Source organism: Protomyctophum bolini (genome assembly GCF_963924005.1).
Source record: "Protomyctophum bolini genome assembly, chromosome: 14".
Classification (NCBI taxonomy): domain Eukaryota; kingdom Metazoa; phylum Chordata; class Actinopteri; order Myctophiformes; family Myctophidae; genus Protomyctophum; species Protomyctophum bolini.
The window spans coordinates 38365038-38385133 of record NC_137875.1 but is presented as its reverse complement, the minus strand read 5'-3'; the positions used below and the strand labels follow the sequence as shown (position 1 = coordinate 38385133).

The 20096-nt window shown below is 42.4% G+C and overlaps 1 protein-coding gene across 7 annotated transcripts in view; it reads right to left on the bottom strand.

Annotated features, from left to right (window-relative positions):
• Window positions 1–20096, bottom strand: part of LOC308328224 (equilibrative nucleoside transporter 1-like) — a 50953-nt gene that overhangs the window by 15541 nt on the left and 15316 nt on the right. For 3 of the 7 annotated variants that reach the window (XM_080781977.1, XM_080781974.1, XM_080781979.1), the window contains exons 2-5: window positions 6694–6775; window positions 6250–6331; window positions 4957–5144; window positions 1976–2115 (exon numbers count right to left, since the gene is read on the bottom strand). In XM_080781977.1, the coding sequence (XP_080638103.1) occupies window positions 1976–2115; window positions 4957–5144; window positions 6250–6331; window positions 6694–6722 (439 nt within the window). In that variant the 5' untranslated portion in view covers window positions 6723–6775. Of the gene's footprint in view, window positions 1–1975; window positions 2116–4956; window positions 5145–6249; window positions 6332–6693; window positions 6776–7615; window positions 7657–11746; window positions 11973–12058; window positions 12080–18283; window positions 18373–20096 lie in introns of those variants that run through there. The other 4 variants (XM_080781973.1, XM_080781975.1, XM_080781978.1 and 1 more) reach the window with 4 other exon arrangements.

The window sequence follows — 20096 nt, the reverse complement described above, 5'->3', positions numbered from 1 at the left end:
TCAGTTCACGGTTTCTCAACTAGTGGAAAGAACATTTAAAACAAATCCTACATTACCAAATGCAGAGAGAGACCACCAGTGGTCCACGGACCACCTGTTGAAAACCCATGATCTAAGGGGCTAGGCTAGGGCAAGTGCTACGGGCCATGGTGGAGTCTGAAGAGTCAGACTACGGCGGAAGATTGGGAGTGAGGCTGCAGTTCTGACTGTGATGGGAAGTGCATTCCATAGTTTTGGAGCCAGAAGGGAGAAGAGTTTGGGACGTGTGGAGCGTTGTCCCGGCGTTTTTAGTGAAGGTACCTCAGCTGGCTGATCTGAGTGCGCGGGAGGGTTTGTAGGGTACGATCATACTTGTGAGATATGGGGGAGCCATGCCTTTGGTTGCTTTGAATGCCAGCATCAGAGTTTTGTATTCTGTGCGGGCAGCGACTGGGAGCCAATGGAGGGAGCGGAAAAAGGGGGGAGACGTGTGAGAATTTTGGCTGGTTGAAGACCAAGCGAGCCTCTGCATTTTGGATCAGTTGGAGGGGCTTAAGTGCACATCCCGTTAGGCCAGTAAGGAGGGAGTTACAATAGTCAAGTTTTGACAAGACTAGGAGCTGGGCTGACTCTTGGGTGAGGAACGGTCTGATTCGTCGTATGTTATAGAGCGTAAACCTACAGGATCGAGTGACAGCGGTGATGTGTGTTTTGAACGAGAGCCGACTGTCCAGGACAACACCAAGGTTCCTGGCTGTCGGGACAGACTTTACCAGGGCGTTGTCTACGGAGATACTTGGTACTCAATTAGCCCAGGAAGTCATGTTGGTGTGCGTGTGCTCTCACACTACTCTCCAAAAAATGTGCTGGTATCTATATCAAAGCTTTTGGGCTCACAGCATCCTCCCCTTTAAAAACAAAACGGGCTGTTTTCCGTTAGGCTCTGATCTGTGGGTCAGGGCCGGCCCAGGAGGGTGAAAAGAGAAGGGGGGAGGTAAAGTTTATCCCTGCTGCGTTGTAAGTCACTCCAAATAAACCAACGTGGTAAGACTGAAGAATCTGTGTTCTAAAGCTCAGTACGGCACAGCCAGATCTCTCTCTCTGTGTGTGTGTGTGTGTGTGTGTGTGTGTGTGTGTGTGTGTGTGTGTGTGTGTGTGTGTGTGTGTGTGTGTGTGTGTGTGTGTGTGTGTGTGTGTGTGTGTGTGTGTGTGTGTGTGTGTGTGTGTGTGTGCGCGCGCATGTATGTGTAAGATGGGAATTTCCTGTCCCAGTTGATCACAGTGAGTAAAAATGGAGATACGCGAGGGCACATGTCTGCGAGTGTGTGTGTGTGTGTGCTTTGTGGTGTACCAACTTTGTTCAAACATGTTATGTACTAAGCTGGCGGAATAGAGTTCCACTCCTCCCGACTTAATATTGTGAGTGGGGAAAATGAGAAGCGAGCGCAGCATACACACCTACATACATGTGTGACTGCGTAAATCATGGGTTTTCAACAGGTGGTCCGTGGACCACTGGTGGTCCGTGGAGGTATTACATGTGGTCCCTGACCATGCATTTGGTAATGTAGGATTTGTTTTAAATGTTCTTTCCACTAGTTGAGAAACCGTGAACTGAATGACCTGGTGACCTTATGATGAGTCCATCCATGTAGTCATTTACTGACAACTTGGAAGTTCAAGACATTCAACAGAAAAAGGGAGTCAGAATCTCAAGAAGGGGGAAGTGCACCGTATTGTCTGGTTGAGTCATTATAATTGGGACATTTTACCAGTAGTAGTCAACGGTTGGGATGTATACACATGGGACGCGTAGCAAGGGTTAACTTACACAAGCACTAATCTTAGCCCATATGATCCCCACCCAACGCAACGGTGGTCCCCAGGTTGATTCTAAGTCAGGGTGGTGGTCCCTGGTTCACAATCAGTTGAAAACCCCTGGCGTAAATTAATGAATGCAGCGGAAAAGGGGGCCCTTTGGGGTCGCTCCACTCACAGTTGATGCAGACTATTTTGATCATGGTGAGAGAGAAGAAGGGAAGTGGCGCTATGTCCACCTTCACCAGCACGGCCGTCATCAGGAACACGACCAGGATGACCGTCAGACTGCCCGAGATGCGCAGCTTCTGAGGGATCCTGAAAGAAATGCACGGAAAGAGACAGAAGACACATGGTTAGCCGATTGAGACAGACAGACACAGACACACACACACACACACGTGTATACATTCATTCATTGTGCATAATTCAAAAGGTCAGAGTGCCAGAGGGTGCTGCTAACCACTTCCCCATATCCCCAAGACTGTGTTTTAACCAATGAGCGAAGCCAATTGAGAGAGACACGCAGAGTCGCAGACAGAAGTCACTGGATTCATAGATGCACCACTAGCATGATATTTATTTTTTGGATCCAACTTCACCAGGCAGCCTTACAATTGATCAATTGTATGGCGACGGGCTACAAACCAAGGACGGGACCATGTATAATGCACAGTACAATGTGTTTAAATAACTCAGGAGTGTACAAATGTATACATTTATACACTCTGAAGAATAACATTGCCTTCCTTGCGTTTCTACACTCTCAAGAGTTCATTTAACACTGAGGATGTTGCCGTGTAGAGCAATGCTGCATGAGGGGGAAAAAAAGGCTTTACTTTCGCAGAACAAGTGAGCAGTGCCAACATTAATCAAGCGGGAAAGTCACTGAACCATTACCAATTAAATACATGATTAGTCAGTTTCTCCGTCTGATTGGAGGCTCCCCTCCACAACATCACGCCACATGTATATGAAAACTAACCCTCGTATCAGATATTAAGTTCCGTTAACCGTTACAACACACTAAAGGAGTAGCAACAGTGAAGCGCAGAAGGAGGTGGTTTTTGGGGATGAAAGCAAGTAGATGAATAGCATTCCTAATATTATTATTATTATTATTATTATTTATAGCATTCCTGGGTGTGTTTGTGCAGGGGGGGGGGGGCGATGTGGGTCTGGGGTAGGTCAGGGATGGGTCTGCCACCCACGATCTCTCTATCGAACTCTAATTAAAGACAACATACCAGAAGCCTACAGATGCAGAATATAGACAACAAAACGCAACATCATATACTGTAACTCCAGGAGTTTAATCCTTAACCCCTGGCCCCTCTAGGGTGGTTAAAGCTACTTTATTTTAATTACATAAAAATAAAAACATTTCAACCAATAAAGTAAAGGTAGATTGTTGATTCAATACTAGCATATCTGCAGTGTTTGGAGGTTTTCTCCATACTTTTCCCCCCCCATTGAGGAATTCTGTCCTACCCTTGACTCTGGTAGGACACTGTAAATAGTTATTAGAACAGACACAAGGAAGAAACTAGTGGCGGCGCACTCCGTTGCAGCGGCTCAGTGCACTCTTTGTACACCCTTCATTTCATTGTCTAAGTATTTGTATACTCTGTACAGCGACAATAAATTTAATCTAATCTAATCAAAATATATATATATAATGCACACCGGACTGGACACTAGATGCATTGTAGTTAGGGGCATCTTTGCATTTACACAACAAAGGATGTACTTTCATATTCACTTGGAATGCCCATCAATGTTGTCATTGATTGGCAGGTTTCTGAAGTGTACACAGCACAGCAATGCAGACGCAGAGAGGGGAGACAAAGATCGTAGCATGCTGGCATCTAATGAGCATTAGGGCGGAACAATTACATTAAGATATGGTTGCCTAAGCTGCCAACGCTGAGTTCATCGGAGGTAATAAAACCATGGGAAAAGGACATTTATTGTGTGCTGGCTGTTCCTTCAGTTCCATTTGTAGTACCTTTGAGCCTTGCACCTACAAGAATACTCTTCTAATGTGGAGTGTTGCAGGTTTCCTGCTTCTGCAGTTTCTCTTCCTCTCATTAATTAAGTGTGGTTGCCTCAGTCTGTACTTGAAAAATGAGTGTGCACTAAGTATTGATATAGTACATTTTAAAATAATTCACAACTATCAGTATAATATATATTGCAATAATAATAATAATAATAATAATAATAATGTATGGTTGTCACAGACACAATGCCAATAAGTCACACCTGCGCTTGTCTCACAGCAGACCAGTGTGTTTGAGAACCACTGCTCTACACCAGTGGTTCTCAACCGTTTCAGGCCGTGACCCCCAAAATAATCATATTTGAACTACCTAAACATACCTCTGAGAATATCTCCTGTGTCGCGGAAGCCGTTAAGTATTTTTAATCTATGTTTGATTAAAAATGTCGCTTCTTCCTACCTTGTTTATTGACACCTCATTGTACCGCCTATCTGGCTAGCTAGTGGCGCTATAGCTATGACGGAGCAGATCAGAGGCAGGGACGTAGCCTGCAAAGCCAACCGCACATCGGGAGGCGGTACAATAAAACGGTAAATAAACAAGAAGAATCAAAGCGACATTTTTAATCAAACATGGATTAAAAATACTTAACGGCTTCCGCGACACAGGAGATATTCTCAGAGGTATGTATAGGTACTTATAGTTCGCACATTCAGAAGCCACCACAAGAAAAAAATCGTCAGAGTGCGCAGACCGACTTAATGAGGAGTTTGTTTATGTCCGCGTTCCAACATTTACACACTAAAATAAAGTAATGTTTAGGGACCCTACAATAAAGCGACAATCAAATTTCATAAAAGCTTTATAGGGTTCCGAGAGGGGCTAGTGAATGGTATACATTATAGCCTACTGTAATATCTGACCAGATTTTATAGTGGTTTGTCGATTACTTTTGGTGCAGTAATCGTCTCTTTAGGTATTAAAAATGTATTAAAAGTCCTTCAATCGTCACGTCACTGTGATCTCTGGATGAGAACCACACAGGATCTGCACTATAGGGAACGCTTCTCTAATATGTCAGGATAAAAGAAAGAATCCTGCTGAGGACCGTTCACATCTCCGGTGTGTACTGTACGTGTGCTGTATGGAGAAGTACCTTTGGTGTATGAAAGAGTTCAGGCAGGTGAAGATGAGCAGGGGCACCATGGCACACAGCGTCATCACATTGTTGAACTTGGACTCCAGAACGTTCCGCGTGTCCCCGCCCACCGCAGTCCCGTTGAGCGTGCCGTTGACGGCGTCGACGCCGTCAGTGGACGGGTCCTTAAGCCTGCTGGTGAAGTACTGGGGCAGAGAATCGACATATATAGTCATTCATGACGTTTGACACGTTTAGATTGACACAAGTCACTTGACCAAATTTGACCTGAGATCAGATTCTAAAAATGTCTGTTTGAAAATGACAGTTTTCTGAAAAAGCTGTGTTTCTATGTCAGTCGTTCTTCGGTTTTTCAAAAATAGCAGACCTACAAGCTCGTAGTGTCCAACTCGGTGGCGCGCTATGAGCTTGTAGAGGAAGGAGAATGGGTAATGGTGGATTTGAGAAGCTAGGCACATTCTCCAGACAGATCCATGATCCTGAGTGGGACCAGGTGGTTTTGGGTGGGAGCGTAAACAAACAATTGATCCTTTTAAAAACTGAAATGAGATGACCCTGCCCCACGAATACAGCCTGACCTTTTAAGCTTTTAACTACCAATAACCTCATGGCTAACCCCAGGTTCATTGGTCTATTCTGTTTAAAAACAGTAAAGAATAATAATAATATATTTGCTTTTCTTCCTTTATTGATACACTATAGTGCATGGGTTCCGGGGACGCCTAGGGGTACTTGAGGGAGTTCCAGGGGGTACCTAGCTAGAGATAGTTAGGAAACAAATGGACCCTTATGTGTCTGTAACTCAGAGTGTACAAATGGAACACATTTGTACACTCTCAAGAGTTAAATTAACAGTGGTTTTACAATATAAATTGGGGTACCAGAGATAGAAATGCCATTAAAAGCGGGGGTCCGTAGCATAATGCGTGTGAAACTGGGGGTCCATGAAATTAATATGATTCGGAAAAACAGCTATAGCCGTAAAAATCCTCCCTTATCGGGGTCACTGGCATATGTTTTCAAATGGGGGGTCCGTGGCCTAATACATTTATTTTTGGGGGTCCTTGACACGAACAAGTTTGGGAACCACTGCTATAGTGACTATACAGTCGAGATGGACAGGAAACAGGGAGAGAGATGGGGAGAGACACGCAGCAAGGGGATCAGGATTAGAGCCTATGTGTGTGGTATGCGTCTGGACAGCTAGGCCAACGGGAGCCCCTTTAAACAGTCAATTAACAGCAACATGCAAATGAAAACTCGTTTTTGTCCAGTCACTGTCATAATTACCATCGTTGCAGTCATGAAAAAATTCCATGGCAACAGAGTTCCCAGGCCAAGGATGAAGAAAATGATCCACACTGCATGGTATCTATAGGGAAAAGACAAAGCAAACCAAGAGGATTTCATAAGTACCTCTATGTCATGATTTAAACAGTTATCGTTGGATCACATCACATACAGCATACTGTAGTTACTAGGCTAGCAAACAACGTGACGGCGCATTGGATTCCAGCTACAGTATAAATAGTATCACTCTAGTTTTGGATGCTAACCAGGTCACAGATTAAGAAAAGTTCATTGTTTAGTTGGTAAATGAACAGGAGTAAGGCACACGAGGAGGAATAGTCCTCTCCTAAAGTAAGCATTTCACGAGAAACGCACGTTCATCACGGTAGCAATAATGAGTGGCGAAGGGAAAGCCATTAGGCTTGTAAAAACGGCCCGTCTTACTTGTCCCTCTGTGCATTGATAGCCGTCATGTTTTCTCCTGCACGGTGTGAGGCACGTCTTCAATCAGAGGTTGGCACCGGGTCTGAAATCACAGCAGAGTAACAAATGTCTCATTAGGATATTGGAAATATTCTTGCAACTTGTAGATATTTATTATAATCGGCAAACTGTATTTGCAAGCGGATACCATTAGGGGTGAAACAATTAACTGAATGAATAATTATTTGAAAAAACAACGGGGCGCCTTTATTTAATTAAAATAAACCGTTTAGACATTGGGAGATCTTCATCTGGGCGAAATGCAAAAATGAATAATTAATTGACATTTACAACTTGAAATTAAATTTGAATGCTCTTTGTTACAAATAGACCTAAAGTTATTTATGACTGCTGGGTAAAGAATTGTATAAAGATATCCGTAAAGATCCGGAATTGGATAACTTCCGATGAACATTTACTATAATGATGTACACCTTATTTTACAATACAATAAAAATACACAGATTAAACTATGATTAATTTGCAGCCCAATGGCAATACTATCACTGGTAAGATGATTAAATCATAAAAAGGTACAATGCTGACAGTCATGGGACTCAAACTCTCCAACACTGGTGAACTCAATGCATCTTACTCAGAGTGAAACAAACGTGAACAAAGAAATCCCATGTGATTAAAAACTACCGCAGACAGTGAGCCTCAAATAAACAAATGAATCCTGGCATTTTGCTGGTAACGTTGCATCACCATGTGTGGAGTCACCAAACAACCTTCAAACATCCAGACAAATGAAACATTGCATCACTCTCTCCAGTGGAGACATCAAAATTAAAATTAAGATTTGTTGCAAGCAGTCTCTACAACAACACATCTTTCATAAACAATTTTTTTCCCCTTTTGTCAATATTCTTTGTAAACTTACTTGGGAGGAGGAGGCCTGAGTGATTCCTATGGATTGCCTGGGGTAGACCACCAAAACCAAAAGTCTGGGAGCTATATGATTTTCTTTTCAATACTAGATACTGCAGAGATCTAAATGGGAGGCAAACCCACTTCACAGCCTTGCATCAGACCTGCCCCTCCACCCATCTCTCTTCTTCCAGTTCCACCCCCTTATCCCAGTTTCCCCTTCTGCCCTTCCTTCAACCTCCCTCCTCTCACCCGTGATCCCAGTCTCCACATTATGCTCCCTCGAGTCCCTTCTTCTCCATCATGACATTCATCATGTTTTTTTCCACATTCATTTCTTCTCCTAGTCCCTAAACGTCTTCCTCTTCTTCTCTCCCCTGCATGCATGTTAAATAAATATTGCTCTTGTCACAGGTCGTCTCATCGCCTTCCCTGCACAACTTGCCTCTAACATTTTAGTTCTCTTTTTTCGGAGGGACGGGGCATAAAAGCATTTTCTTTATGCTTTATTTCAGATACTGTTTAACCAAGAGGTTAATTGTGAGACAAGGGGGCCCGATTCAAACCTGGGTTCTTGTGCTCACAGCGCATGGTCTGTGTGGCTGTGCACCAAATGGCTGAACCACCGGGTACGCACAACAGCACAGCTCTTCTTTCTTATGCTAACTTCTCCCCTGCCTCGTCTCCATCTCTCATCCCAAATTTCTTCACTCAATTCATCACAACCACCCATCATCACTGACTTTTATCCCCTTTTCTTTCTCCTCCCCTCGCTTTGTTGTGATGGAACACACATGCGCTCAGATAGTTAAGTGACAACTTCCCCAAACAGAATAGCTGTTCATAATGTCCCTCCCTCCCTTTTTAAACAAATAATCTCCTTTATTGTACACAAGGATGAATACACTTACAGCCATTTGGCATCCTGTCAGGCCAGGCAAAGTTTAGTTTGGGTACACTATGTGGAGGCTGTGGATCAACATGTTTCCAATCGCCAAGAAACGGCACCATCCAGATACTTTCCAAACACTGCTGTAGTCTGTGGCGTGGCCTAAGCAGTGCTGCACAATACACTCGAACTACAAAACTAACAATTGTGAGCATTCCCACTCCTGAAATGTGTGCAAACGTGACAACTCTGTTCATGCCATGGGTGGCAATAGATTCCTGAAAGCACTGGGTCGCGGAGGTTTTTCATCCATGGAGAAAAACATTAACCTGACTGACTCCGCCATATGGAAGAGACGCTTGCTTCACAACGTACTTCCATCTTGGCAGGTGATTGGATGTCAATCAACGCCAATCGCCGAGTCCAGATGGTGGCTGTATTTCGAACTACTGAATCGATATTAGCGCCCCCATCTGGCGGAGTCAGGTTAGAAATAACATTGGATCATCTTAAAATCGTCTCATATATGCATCGTGGTCCAAAAATAAACACACTGCTATATTGTCTCTAGTGGCTCTAGTCACTCATATTTGAGATAGTCAGTTTCTGGCGAACATTTCACTAATGTTTCACTAATTCGGCAGTAACATTAGCTTTTTCTGCCGCCAGTTGATTCTTCAATCTTATTCTTCATACGTTTATTTTTATTGCAAGACGGTTCTCAGAAATGAACAGTTGTCTTGTGTTCCTCTTGAGAAGATCTTTTGAGAAATGGGCTTGGAACATTTCTGAAGATTTGGCAACCTTATTTGAATAATATGGATAAACATTGTCCTGTATCAGAGACGTTATAGGTTAGTTACCCATGGTTATTCACAGTCTTCAAACTACTTAATTTCTATACAGTAGATTTGTCTCTTCTGTTTTTTGTATCATTTTATTTTTATCTTCATTATGCTTTAACTTTTGTCTGTGGGTTTGTATATGGGGAGGGGGGAGGGTTGTGCTATGTGTAATTTTGTGAAAACAGGAGCCCGATTGAGAAGGTGGCCCAACATTGGCGACCAGGAGGAGGCCTATGTTGTGTGCAAGAGAGAGAGAGAGAGAGAGACAGAAAGGCAGGAGGTCATGAGAGAATACATTACTGCACAATACATGCCTTCTGGCATGCCAATGAAGCCATGGAGTGCAGACTGCCGAGCAGAGGCTTCCAGTTCATGTACAATAGAATCCCCACATGATTCGATGGTAAATGGTTCCCGTGTAGCAGGAAATTACTCAATTACCTATGTCACATGGACGCACACCTGACCTCTCTACTACAGATGATCCTCCCTGTGAGATTAATGTGACTAGGAACTTTAGAAAGCATGGAAATTGTCTTTTGACCAGCCTGGATTCGGATTGTTGGATTCTTTTAACTGAATTAAATAATTTATTTTTCTTTTCTTTCTTTTTTTTTTTAAATCGTCCAATAAAGGCTGGGTGCTAAATATCTATTCTAAATAAATCTATGGGTATATTTTGTGTTAACTATGAAACCTTGCGTTTTTGTCACGTCACTCACAATCCCCATACATGGGGAAAGCTCCCATATATTGTGAATTTGTGCACAGGTCGTGACATCATTATGACATAGGTCTCGTGACATCATCAGGGATGATAGTAAATCAGGGATCATATAGCAAGGGATCATAATAGTAAAAGGGACCTGCTGTCGCAAATTAAGCCCATATATGGAGATCCCTGATGTCATCAATATTAGTATATGGATATGTCAGAACCTGTTCTGACATTCCATGTGTTGATCCTTCTCCATCCTTCCTTCCTTTTCGATGTCTCCCTTTTGACTGATACCTGTCCATTCAAACTCTAGACGGGCCTGCCCCCAAAGTTATTAGTGAAGCCGCGCCCGGCAGCCAGCGAAAACTAGAGTTCTCAACAGGCCCGAAAATTAAGGCCCGGCGCTTACCTGGGCCCTCATCAAAACATGTACACTCAAGACACTGCCACCACTGCCACCCTTATATCTCCATATATGGAGCTGACCTGTTCTGACATTCCATGTTGATCATCTGACCTCATCAAACTCTGTACACTCAAGAGTCAAGACACGCTCCATATATGGCCAGTTCTCGGGCGAGGTTGCTTCTAGCCCTTACTGGTATTATGTTAACTTTTCTCTAAATCTCCTTAATGACATAAATCAATGTTTTATGTTTATTTACTGAAATTATACTTCCAAATAAAGAAATTACAGATATTTTGGTGAAATATTTTCCTTTAATCTTTTGAAAGATTGAACATCAAATCAAATATATCATAATATAGTCAACTCAATATATTTATGTATATCATTTTTGGCATCCATTTTAGATGCTAAATATTTAGCGTCAATGCTAGCAAGCTAAAATGATATTTTTTTAAATACAGCGACCCCGTCTGATATCAATAATAAAGCTTATTTGACAGAGTTTTCTTCCAGGAGCAGGACAGTTGGATTTTAATTGGCGGAACGCTCCATCATGAGCAGTTTGTGTTAAGTCAGCCTACCAAAGTGGATAGGATTTTGTCCCCTCTCTCCCCCTTTCCTATAAAGCACTTTTATTGTTCAACATGCCCTCAGTTCTCCCTCTCTGGCCCTCATGACAGTCAGTCCAATCCAGCAGAGCAATCCAATAAGGCCAACATTTATTACAGCCAATGGAATTAAGAGATGCCGCAGAGTGTGTCCTAAGGCTGACGGATGCCGACCTGCCCCGTCTGGCAGCGGCAGCCACTGGTCCAGTAACCAGTTGCCGTTCATCCGTCCTAGCTCTGCTAAAAACGTGCCATCAGGTAAATGCCAGCTGGCATGAGAGTGAGGGGTCCAGTTCTATTATGCAGTTTGTCCACATTGACGACACGCACATAAAAACCAAACCAACTGCTTGAGAACTGCAATAGAAATGTAAAATGGTACCAAGCAGCAGACAGTAATTCATCATTTCCTTCTAGCACACTACTAGTATTCAGAAGGAAAAAAGCCAAACTCAACTAAATTACATAGAGTTCAACAAAAGAGGGCCGAGCACAGACGTCTTTTTTTTTTTTTTTTTTTTTTTTACATAAAGGTCTCAGCCTACAGCAGCTTGATCACAAGGCTCAGTCCTGATTAAAGATGACATGAGGGCATAGCCAGAGAATATATGTAACAGGTTGACCTACATAACACACACACACACACACACACACACACACACACACGTTAAGTACTTAAGTGTCAGCGGCAGCAGTGGCTCAGGAGGTAAAGCAGATGTCTGGGAACCATCCTCAGTGATGTATCCCAAGGTCATCTGGGTTTCGGGTCTCACAACATCATACCCCTCATTCAGGTGACCCAGCCGGAGTGAGAAAGTCCTGACTTAAGTCCCAGTGGCTACTGGCTAGCTACCCACAATCAGTCCCATTAGGGAAAGACACACAGTCCGCCTCTCCCGAACTACTCTGCCGGGACTGGGAGGTCTGGCACGTGGAAGGACTAGGCTCTGTGGGTTGACTCCTGTCCGGGCCCCTCCTACGTCTCACCAGGTCCACTCCTGCTCTCACCAGGTGCAGTGCAGGACCTGTGCGTTGCACCAGACTCCCAGCACCAGAGACACACACCAGGTCATAAAAGGCACTGCCACAGATCACCAACACCTTTTAGAATTAAGCATAGCAAACATTCAATTGAATAAGTGAACAAGTTCAAACAAGTAAACAGCAAATATTCCTGCTTGTCCTGTAGTGTATATGTACACTATAGTACTTACTACTTTGTAAACTGCATCTGTGTCCTACTCTTAACCTGAAGCAGAAGCTTCTCCTGAAGCCTTAAGCAGAAATAAATCAGTATTAGAACCCAACTGATTAGAACTGGGTATTGATTGATTGATATGTTTATTGACAATGTTTACATGTACAGAAAAATGAAAACATTACATACACAACCTCACGATAGATACTGTACGTATCGCATTAGGCATGTAACGATATATCGTATATCGATATTAACAAGAATGCATGTTTACAAATTAAGTAATTTTACAGAAATGAGACAGACTCCATGCAGTCACTTTCAGTGGAGTTCTGTAGAGGGGAGCTGTGTGTCTGTGACTGTGCCCACACTGCCCAGGTGCAGAGATTAAAATAGGGTGCATTTTGCATCCCAAAATGCAGTTTATAGAACTAAAACAACGACCTCTGCATCCACGGGATGCACTACTGTAGCCTACTGTTTTTTTTTATTCTAGTTTATTTTGCTAGCTTTAGTTATAATAATCATTTCTTCTTCTGTTGTCTACATGAATATAACCACATTATAACAATATAAAATGAGATTAGAGTTAAATGCTGCAATTTGTAAAAATGGCAAAATATGACTCCTAACGTCGTGGGACTCATCTAAAAGACCATCCCTGTATCCCGGGACTCATTACATTGAAAACCTATTTACATCACTGCAGGTGATGCTCATTAATACATCAAGGAAGGCAATTTTGAACTGCAATTAAGTAATGCTACTTCTTTTGCAATGTAGTTAAATAGAAAATGTGAAAAAAGCTCGGGGGGGGGGGGAGATAAATCATATAAAATAAAACGGAAACTTTTGTCACCCAAAATGCAGACATTAGGTTGAAGTATAGTTAAGATTGAGACATATAATATTGACACAACTGGGAGAGGTATTCTGTTGGTTCAGCAGCACGAGCAAACTGAGAAAATGAGACAGCGTGTTGGTACCACAGCTTTAAACAAACCAGACAGTACTTCAGTTCTGCCATGACCACATACCTAGTCTTTTAAGTTTAGACGGGCTAAGCCACAGACAGGAGGCTTCACCACCAGGTTAATAAACAAGAACAACCACCAAGAGAATGTTATTTAGAGAACATGGTGAACGCTTGAAGCCACCACACTGATTTACTGAAGCCAGAGGACCGGTTCCCTTTAGTTTAGGGGCTAAATCTGTAGGAGAGTCGCAAACAATAATCTTGGGGCTGGGAGGACGCTATACACAGATCCCATCCCAGTCAAGACAGGACAGGACAGTCACAGTCACACACAAGCCAATTACACACATCAGTGCACTAGCAGCAGGTATATTGACTGCGGACACCAGACGTGAAATTGCACAGGCTTCTTTTGGTCTCATCTCTGGCTGTGTCCTTCACGTATGCACAACAGTATCTGCCATCCACGACCTCCACTGAAATATGACCATTGATCATTATGCAAGCCTGTACTGTACACAACCACACATGGCATAAAAACTCTTGTTTTATGAATTTGCTAATGTACTGGTGACTATAGGCACTGGTGTGATCCCGAGTACATTTTCAAGAATGCGATCATGGCCCAGGCTGTTTGAATAAAAACAAGCACTTTACAGATGCCAGTCTCTCCCATGTTCGTGCAATATACTGTGGAGGATTGTTTCCGATTATCTCTCATGGTCGAGGCAGGCAGGCTTCAGAAGTATGGCAGTGTATAATTTTCCTATAGCATGTAACACGTGGCCTTCACATCTGTGCCTGATAGTATACTAGTAGAGTTTGTTTTGCCTAGAAAGACATATAATATTAAATATATTCATTTATCCTTATTCCTTATGGACAATGTCCTATGATGCTGAATTCCAACTTCACAGCTTGTCTCCTCCTGCCATTACTCTTGCAAGCCGTGAGTGAATCCAAAAGGAGAATATGTAGATCAGTATTTTTTATAAAAATGCTCTGGGCTCCAGGAGAGGATGGGGGAGGGGGGGTCAGTGGGTAATACTATATGTCGTCCACATGTAATAGTTTATAAGTATTACATCACAGACTTAATAGTCAGAAATGAGTAAAAGCTTACACCATGGTTATCTGATAAAGAAATATGTACTATACGTTAAATGTTGTAAAACTGTATGCTTTGTAAGGGATGGTAATAAAAAAAAGCAGCATTCTTAAAACTCATCCATCGCTTTTAAGAAGTGCCAAAAAGTCCCTAAGCGCCAGTCTCTATACATTTTTTTATTTAATTTAAATTTTCATTTTTTTGTTAAAAAAAAAAAATATATATATATATTTTTTTTTTTTTTTTGGTCTAATGTTATACCCGTCTGAAAAAGACGATAAAGACGTCGTTGGCGCTGTGGGAGTTGCTAAAAAAGAGGTCAATTAGGTCGTTGGCAGACATTGAGTTAAAGTGTTTCTACCAGTTTTAGATTAAAAAGGGTAGAGATCAGAAGTGTGTGGTTATTGAGCTGTGGTGGGTTAACAGGTGAAGATGACGTCATAGTGGCTGGTATGACGTAATTTCAAAAGCCAGACGTGTGCCAGAAATGTGTGCACATTCACACTTATCATCACATAAATTATAATCCGCATTTCGTAGATTGAATCACTCACTACAGCTTGTCATCAGAGTTAGTCTTCATGTCAATCATCTGGCCTTGTCCTCACACGAACAAATGTGAGCTAGATAGACTTACTTGAGACATTGAAATATACATTTGATGAACCCAAACTAATAGCTATAATAAATTAGAACGTATCCCCACAAACAGACCACAAATGAAAATTCTAGACAGATAGCCATACATAGACAGATATCTTCCACATGGCTGGAGAGAGGTTTGCCAATGGGCATTTTGTAGCCAAAACAAACAAACCCAGCAGGCCTAGGTGACAATGTTGGGGTTCTGATACTCTGCCCGTCTGCCAGACTAAATCACAGAGAGACAACATTGACCATCAAAAACTTATGACAGTTAAATGCAATTTGTTTACAACAACATTGGAGGACAGGACTGCAACCAAATAAACCACATAACAGTTCCCATTTGGGACATGTTTCACATGTTCACTATCATTGTCTCCAGCATTGATCAAACGTAACGGACTTCCCGAGACTTGACATATCTTCACAGCCATAACAATATCAGCACACAAAAACTGCCATTTGAATTAACAACTTGAACCCTATAATTAGTTGACCAGAGTGCCCGAGGGCTGTATACTAGCCTAGGCCCCTGCAACACGTTATGATACATTGTTAACTTGCAGATCAGCTATTTTTTGTCGAGAAATTACAGTTAGTGTGGGGGTCCCTAGGGGGTCCCTCTACTGTACTGTACTGTCACGCACAAAATCATCATATAAACAGTGTGTGTGTGTGTGTGCATGCGCGTGCAACAGTGACACTTGGTGGTGAAAACGCTATTTTCGTGCTTGGACACAGCCAGCCAGGGATACACATAGCTGTATATAGGAGTGGTTGCACTTGCAACACTCAAAAAGTGGTAGATAGCCATGAGTCGGCAGAGAAACAGGCTGTATGTGGTGGTCGTAGAGCAAGTCTTACCAAAACAGATGCAGATCAAACTGTGCTCTACTCACAATCACAGAAATTTAAGACTCACGGGATTATTCTGAAAACCTGAATAGAACCATCATCTTCTTCACGAAACACACCTGAATAGGGCCCACTCTGTGGAGTTAACCCCATTCAGAGCAGATGTCTCATCCTTAGTCACGGGAAGCACAGATGAGTGACATGCAGATAGAGATTGTGCCTCCCTTTACTTGTTTCAATAGCTACTCTAAGCCTTTAACAGATCTAAAAGCACCTGACAAGTCGCCAAGTCGGTAGCTACTGGCTTGCCTCCCAACCATTACATTTACACAGTTTAATCCATTGATTTACGCCTAAGAAATGTTGTGCTAGAAATAGAATTTGCTCTGTGAGGGCTGTCAAAACATGGTGGACACTGGGTAGACAAAGGAATGCAGCCATAGTACAGGACAAAATCCACCAAATGATGTGGATGAAACAAGTGCAAGTTAAATGGGCATCACATGTTCAAGTAAGTAACCCCAAATGACAACCAGGGGTTGATGAAAGTGGTTCCCAAACTCATTGTCCTCCAAGTGACACACACATCCATTATGCTCTCAATACCAATTTCCGAGAGCACTAGCTTCCCCTCTGAAGTCAGTTCAAGTGCTCTGGGTAAATGACTGCCTGATGAACTGGGCAGCAATGAGCAACCCCCCCCCCCCCCCAATCACCATGACAAAGACTACTCACATCACTGTGAAGTTCAATGTTATACTGTATATACCATTACCACAACGAGAAACAGAAGCAGGGTTGAAATTACTAAAATGACATGGACAGGTCAATGTCCTGTACACATTTTAAAACAAATGTGTAGTATTAGCTCAGCTGTAATGGTACTCTACAAACAGCCAACAACAGGTGTTAAAAATCACTACACTCCCTGTGGTACAAAAGACAGATGTTCATTTACACCCACTGTTTGCTGACATGGAAAACAAAGCCACCATTCTAGTTCTCTCCTCTCCTGGGCAGGGTTAACAGTCACACAAATAGCCCAGACACATGCAAATGCTATCCCAACCAGGAGGACAAACAGTGAAACATGTTAGACATCTGACCTATACTTAAATTTAGATACAGCGAAATACACAACCATGCCCTAGTTGTATAGTACTTTTGACAACAAAGAAACAATGCCACAACTAAAAACAAGAATTAAATAGATGGGACGATTAAAAAACAAAGCCGCACATACAAGGAAAATGTGCCTTGCTTACTACAATTTTGAGACATTAGTCATTTCCATTTGACTCATCAGCCACATCATGCAGCTGCCAGCCAGTCAATGCATTCATGCTAGCAAGCTGAACACGTGGGCGCAAATGCATTCAAAGTATTTACTATTCTGCCACAGGACATTTCATCAGCCGGGGTTTTTAAACGTTACATGCAAGCAAACGTTTTTAAGTTGTGTAAATACAAAAAAACTGTTAAATGTTAGTCTGGCCCTGGTTGTATAGTGTAGTTTGATAACTTTAATAGATATTGCGGAGGATAATGGATATTGTGTTGGTTCAAGATCAAGTTTATCAAGTTTTACAACCGAATCCGTTCATAAAGGAGCCTGCCTTGAGATGGCATGAATGGAATGATTTCCAATAGGAGCCAATTTCACATAATCTCCATTTACATTTTCTTGACTGGACAACGTACGTGGTCATAAATTTGGTAATGGTAATACTTTACAACCTGACATACGGTAGCAGCCGGTGGGAAGGAAGGCTACTGGGCAGCAGCACCCGGTTAAATGACTCAATAGTTACACTACAACATGTGGCCTATCGAATTATGTAACTGTTGTTCGCTTTCATTTCCTAGCTCAGCACTTTTGTTTTTTGCGTAATACAACTTAAGGGTGTGATACAACAACATTTAGCAATCTTCGCTTTTAATACATCACGTTTACTGCTATGATTCAATATTCATTAATTAAATCAACCTGGCTGAGTTAGGCTGATTGGCACAGAACATGTGATAACATTAGTAGATAACCTCGGAAAACTTCCCTTGGTCATACTTTTCCGCGTAACACACCATGCGATGGCGCTAAATTTAATTCCGCGGACTACGACAGGCGGTAAACAAAGGCGGCATGCTTACGTCCAATAACCCCGTGCTGTGTTTCTCCGAGATAAACTTTAAAACCCCACATAACGCGCACGTTACATACATTCTGTGAAGCGGACTTGCCGCCGCACAAGTCTTGAAAGCAGCTTACAAACGCAGAAATTACTCAAAACTCATAAGATCACTTCCAAGCTGCTCCCGCACTAACTGTGCAGTTCTCTAAAATACCTTTCAAAATAACTACACACAATTCTCAAATGTATAATCCAGCCGCGTTCATGAAATTTAAAACTGACCATCAATGCAGCAGCTTACCTGAAGTCAGAGTGTGTTTCTTTCCGTCTGTGTGCCCAAGCCTTGCCTTCTTGTGTGTGTACTGTCTGTGTCTGTGAACTGTGGAGCGCACACACACATCGTCACACTAGTGTTTCAACTTCTACTACTCGTCACAGGAATAACGGAGGAGGAGTTTGACAGTCATGTTGGCACTGCATCGACGTGGTTTATGACAGGGAATAAATTAAGAAGAGAACAAAACGAGGGTTGAGGAAGGAGTTGAAAGGACTGACTATACACATGTAAATGCAGATCTGGATTTAGACAGACAGACAGACAGACAGACAGATAGATAGATAGATAGGTATAAGTGAGTAAGTAATATTTCTTTACATTCAAGGAGATTTTTTTTTATCAGTGCTGTTTTGTATTACCGGTAGTTGCATTTATATACCAAGATTTTAATTTGGTGTATTAAAAAAATCACACCCGTGTGAAGTGAGGGGCACTCTTATCATCATACATCATCATCGCAGACTTCTACGTTCTTTCTGACAGTTAAAAGCCTAATATACAACACTATGACGTAAAATGCTCTATTCATTGTCAATGGGAATCTCAATGTTTGTGTAGGACAAAGTTTATGCACACACTAAAAGTGTGTGTGTGTGTGTGTGTGTGTGTGTGTGTGTGTGTGTGTGTGTGTGTGTGTGTGTGTGTGTGTGTGTGTGTGTGTGTGTGTGCGTGTGCGTGCGTGTGTGTGTGTGCATGCCTCTGGTGGGGGGGGGGGATTGTCAACCTATTAAATCTCTACCATCTCTTTACAATTTCCCAGGCGATTCGGCACGACGAGTCACAAGCCTGCCTTGTGATGTTCACTGCAAAAGATAGTAGAGGTCAAAATGAAGTTAGCCAGATAACATCTAGTTGTACTCGTAGAGTAGACATGCACATAGCTCAGCAGCAGGTCCGCCTTTCATGCCCTGCATCTTCTACACATGACCTGGTTTACAGGAAGCAACCTAATCTTATCCAACCAAATGCATTTAGCTCACGTAGTGAGCTTGCAGATTGGCCATTTTCGCAATTTGTCGTAGGACAAAGTAGCCTATATACATGTGGGTTTAAGGGTTTAAAGCTTAATATCGTCAAACATGGCTATTAAAAATGCATGGGGAATTATTTACCTGCATGGGCCTGTCGTCGACATGAAAGGGGGCGGGACTATAGGGTTCATGTGGTTAATTACAACAAAATTGTAAAGCAACATGTATAGACCCCCTTCATGGTGTCTACTTCTAGTATAGGAATCAGAATCACAGACACTAGAGGACTAGCATGGCACTATATTAATTTTAGTTACACGTTGTCCACTGTGTTGCCAACTTGCCATTGCCAAATGCAGAGACGTGTTGATTTGGGGTAAAGGTCATTAACCACTCTGAGACATGTTGTCAGATGACAACAAGATAAGAAGAGAGGACGAGAGAGTGAGTGTGTGAGTGAGTGAGTATGAGAGTGAGTGAGTATGAGAGTGAGTGAGTGAGTGAGTTATTGAGTGAGTGAGTGAGTGAGTGAGTGAGTGAGTATGAGAGTGTGTGTGTGTGTGTGTGTGTGTGTGTGTGTGTGTGTGTGTGTGTGTGTGTGTGTGTGTGTGTGTGTGTGTGTGTGTGTGTGCGTGCGTGCGTCTGGCTAGGTCTGTCCGACCACGAAAATAGCATTTGTTTGGTTTTCACAACCAAGTGTCACTGTTGCACAGCCACACACACACACACACACACACACACACACATATTAACTGGATGATTTGGGGTGTTACAGTACAGTACAGTGGCAGTACAATACAGTACAG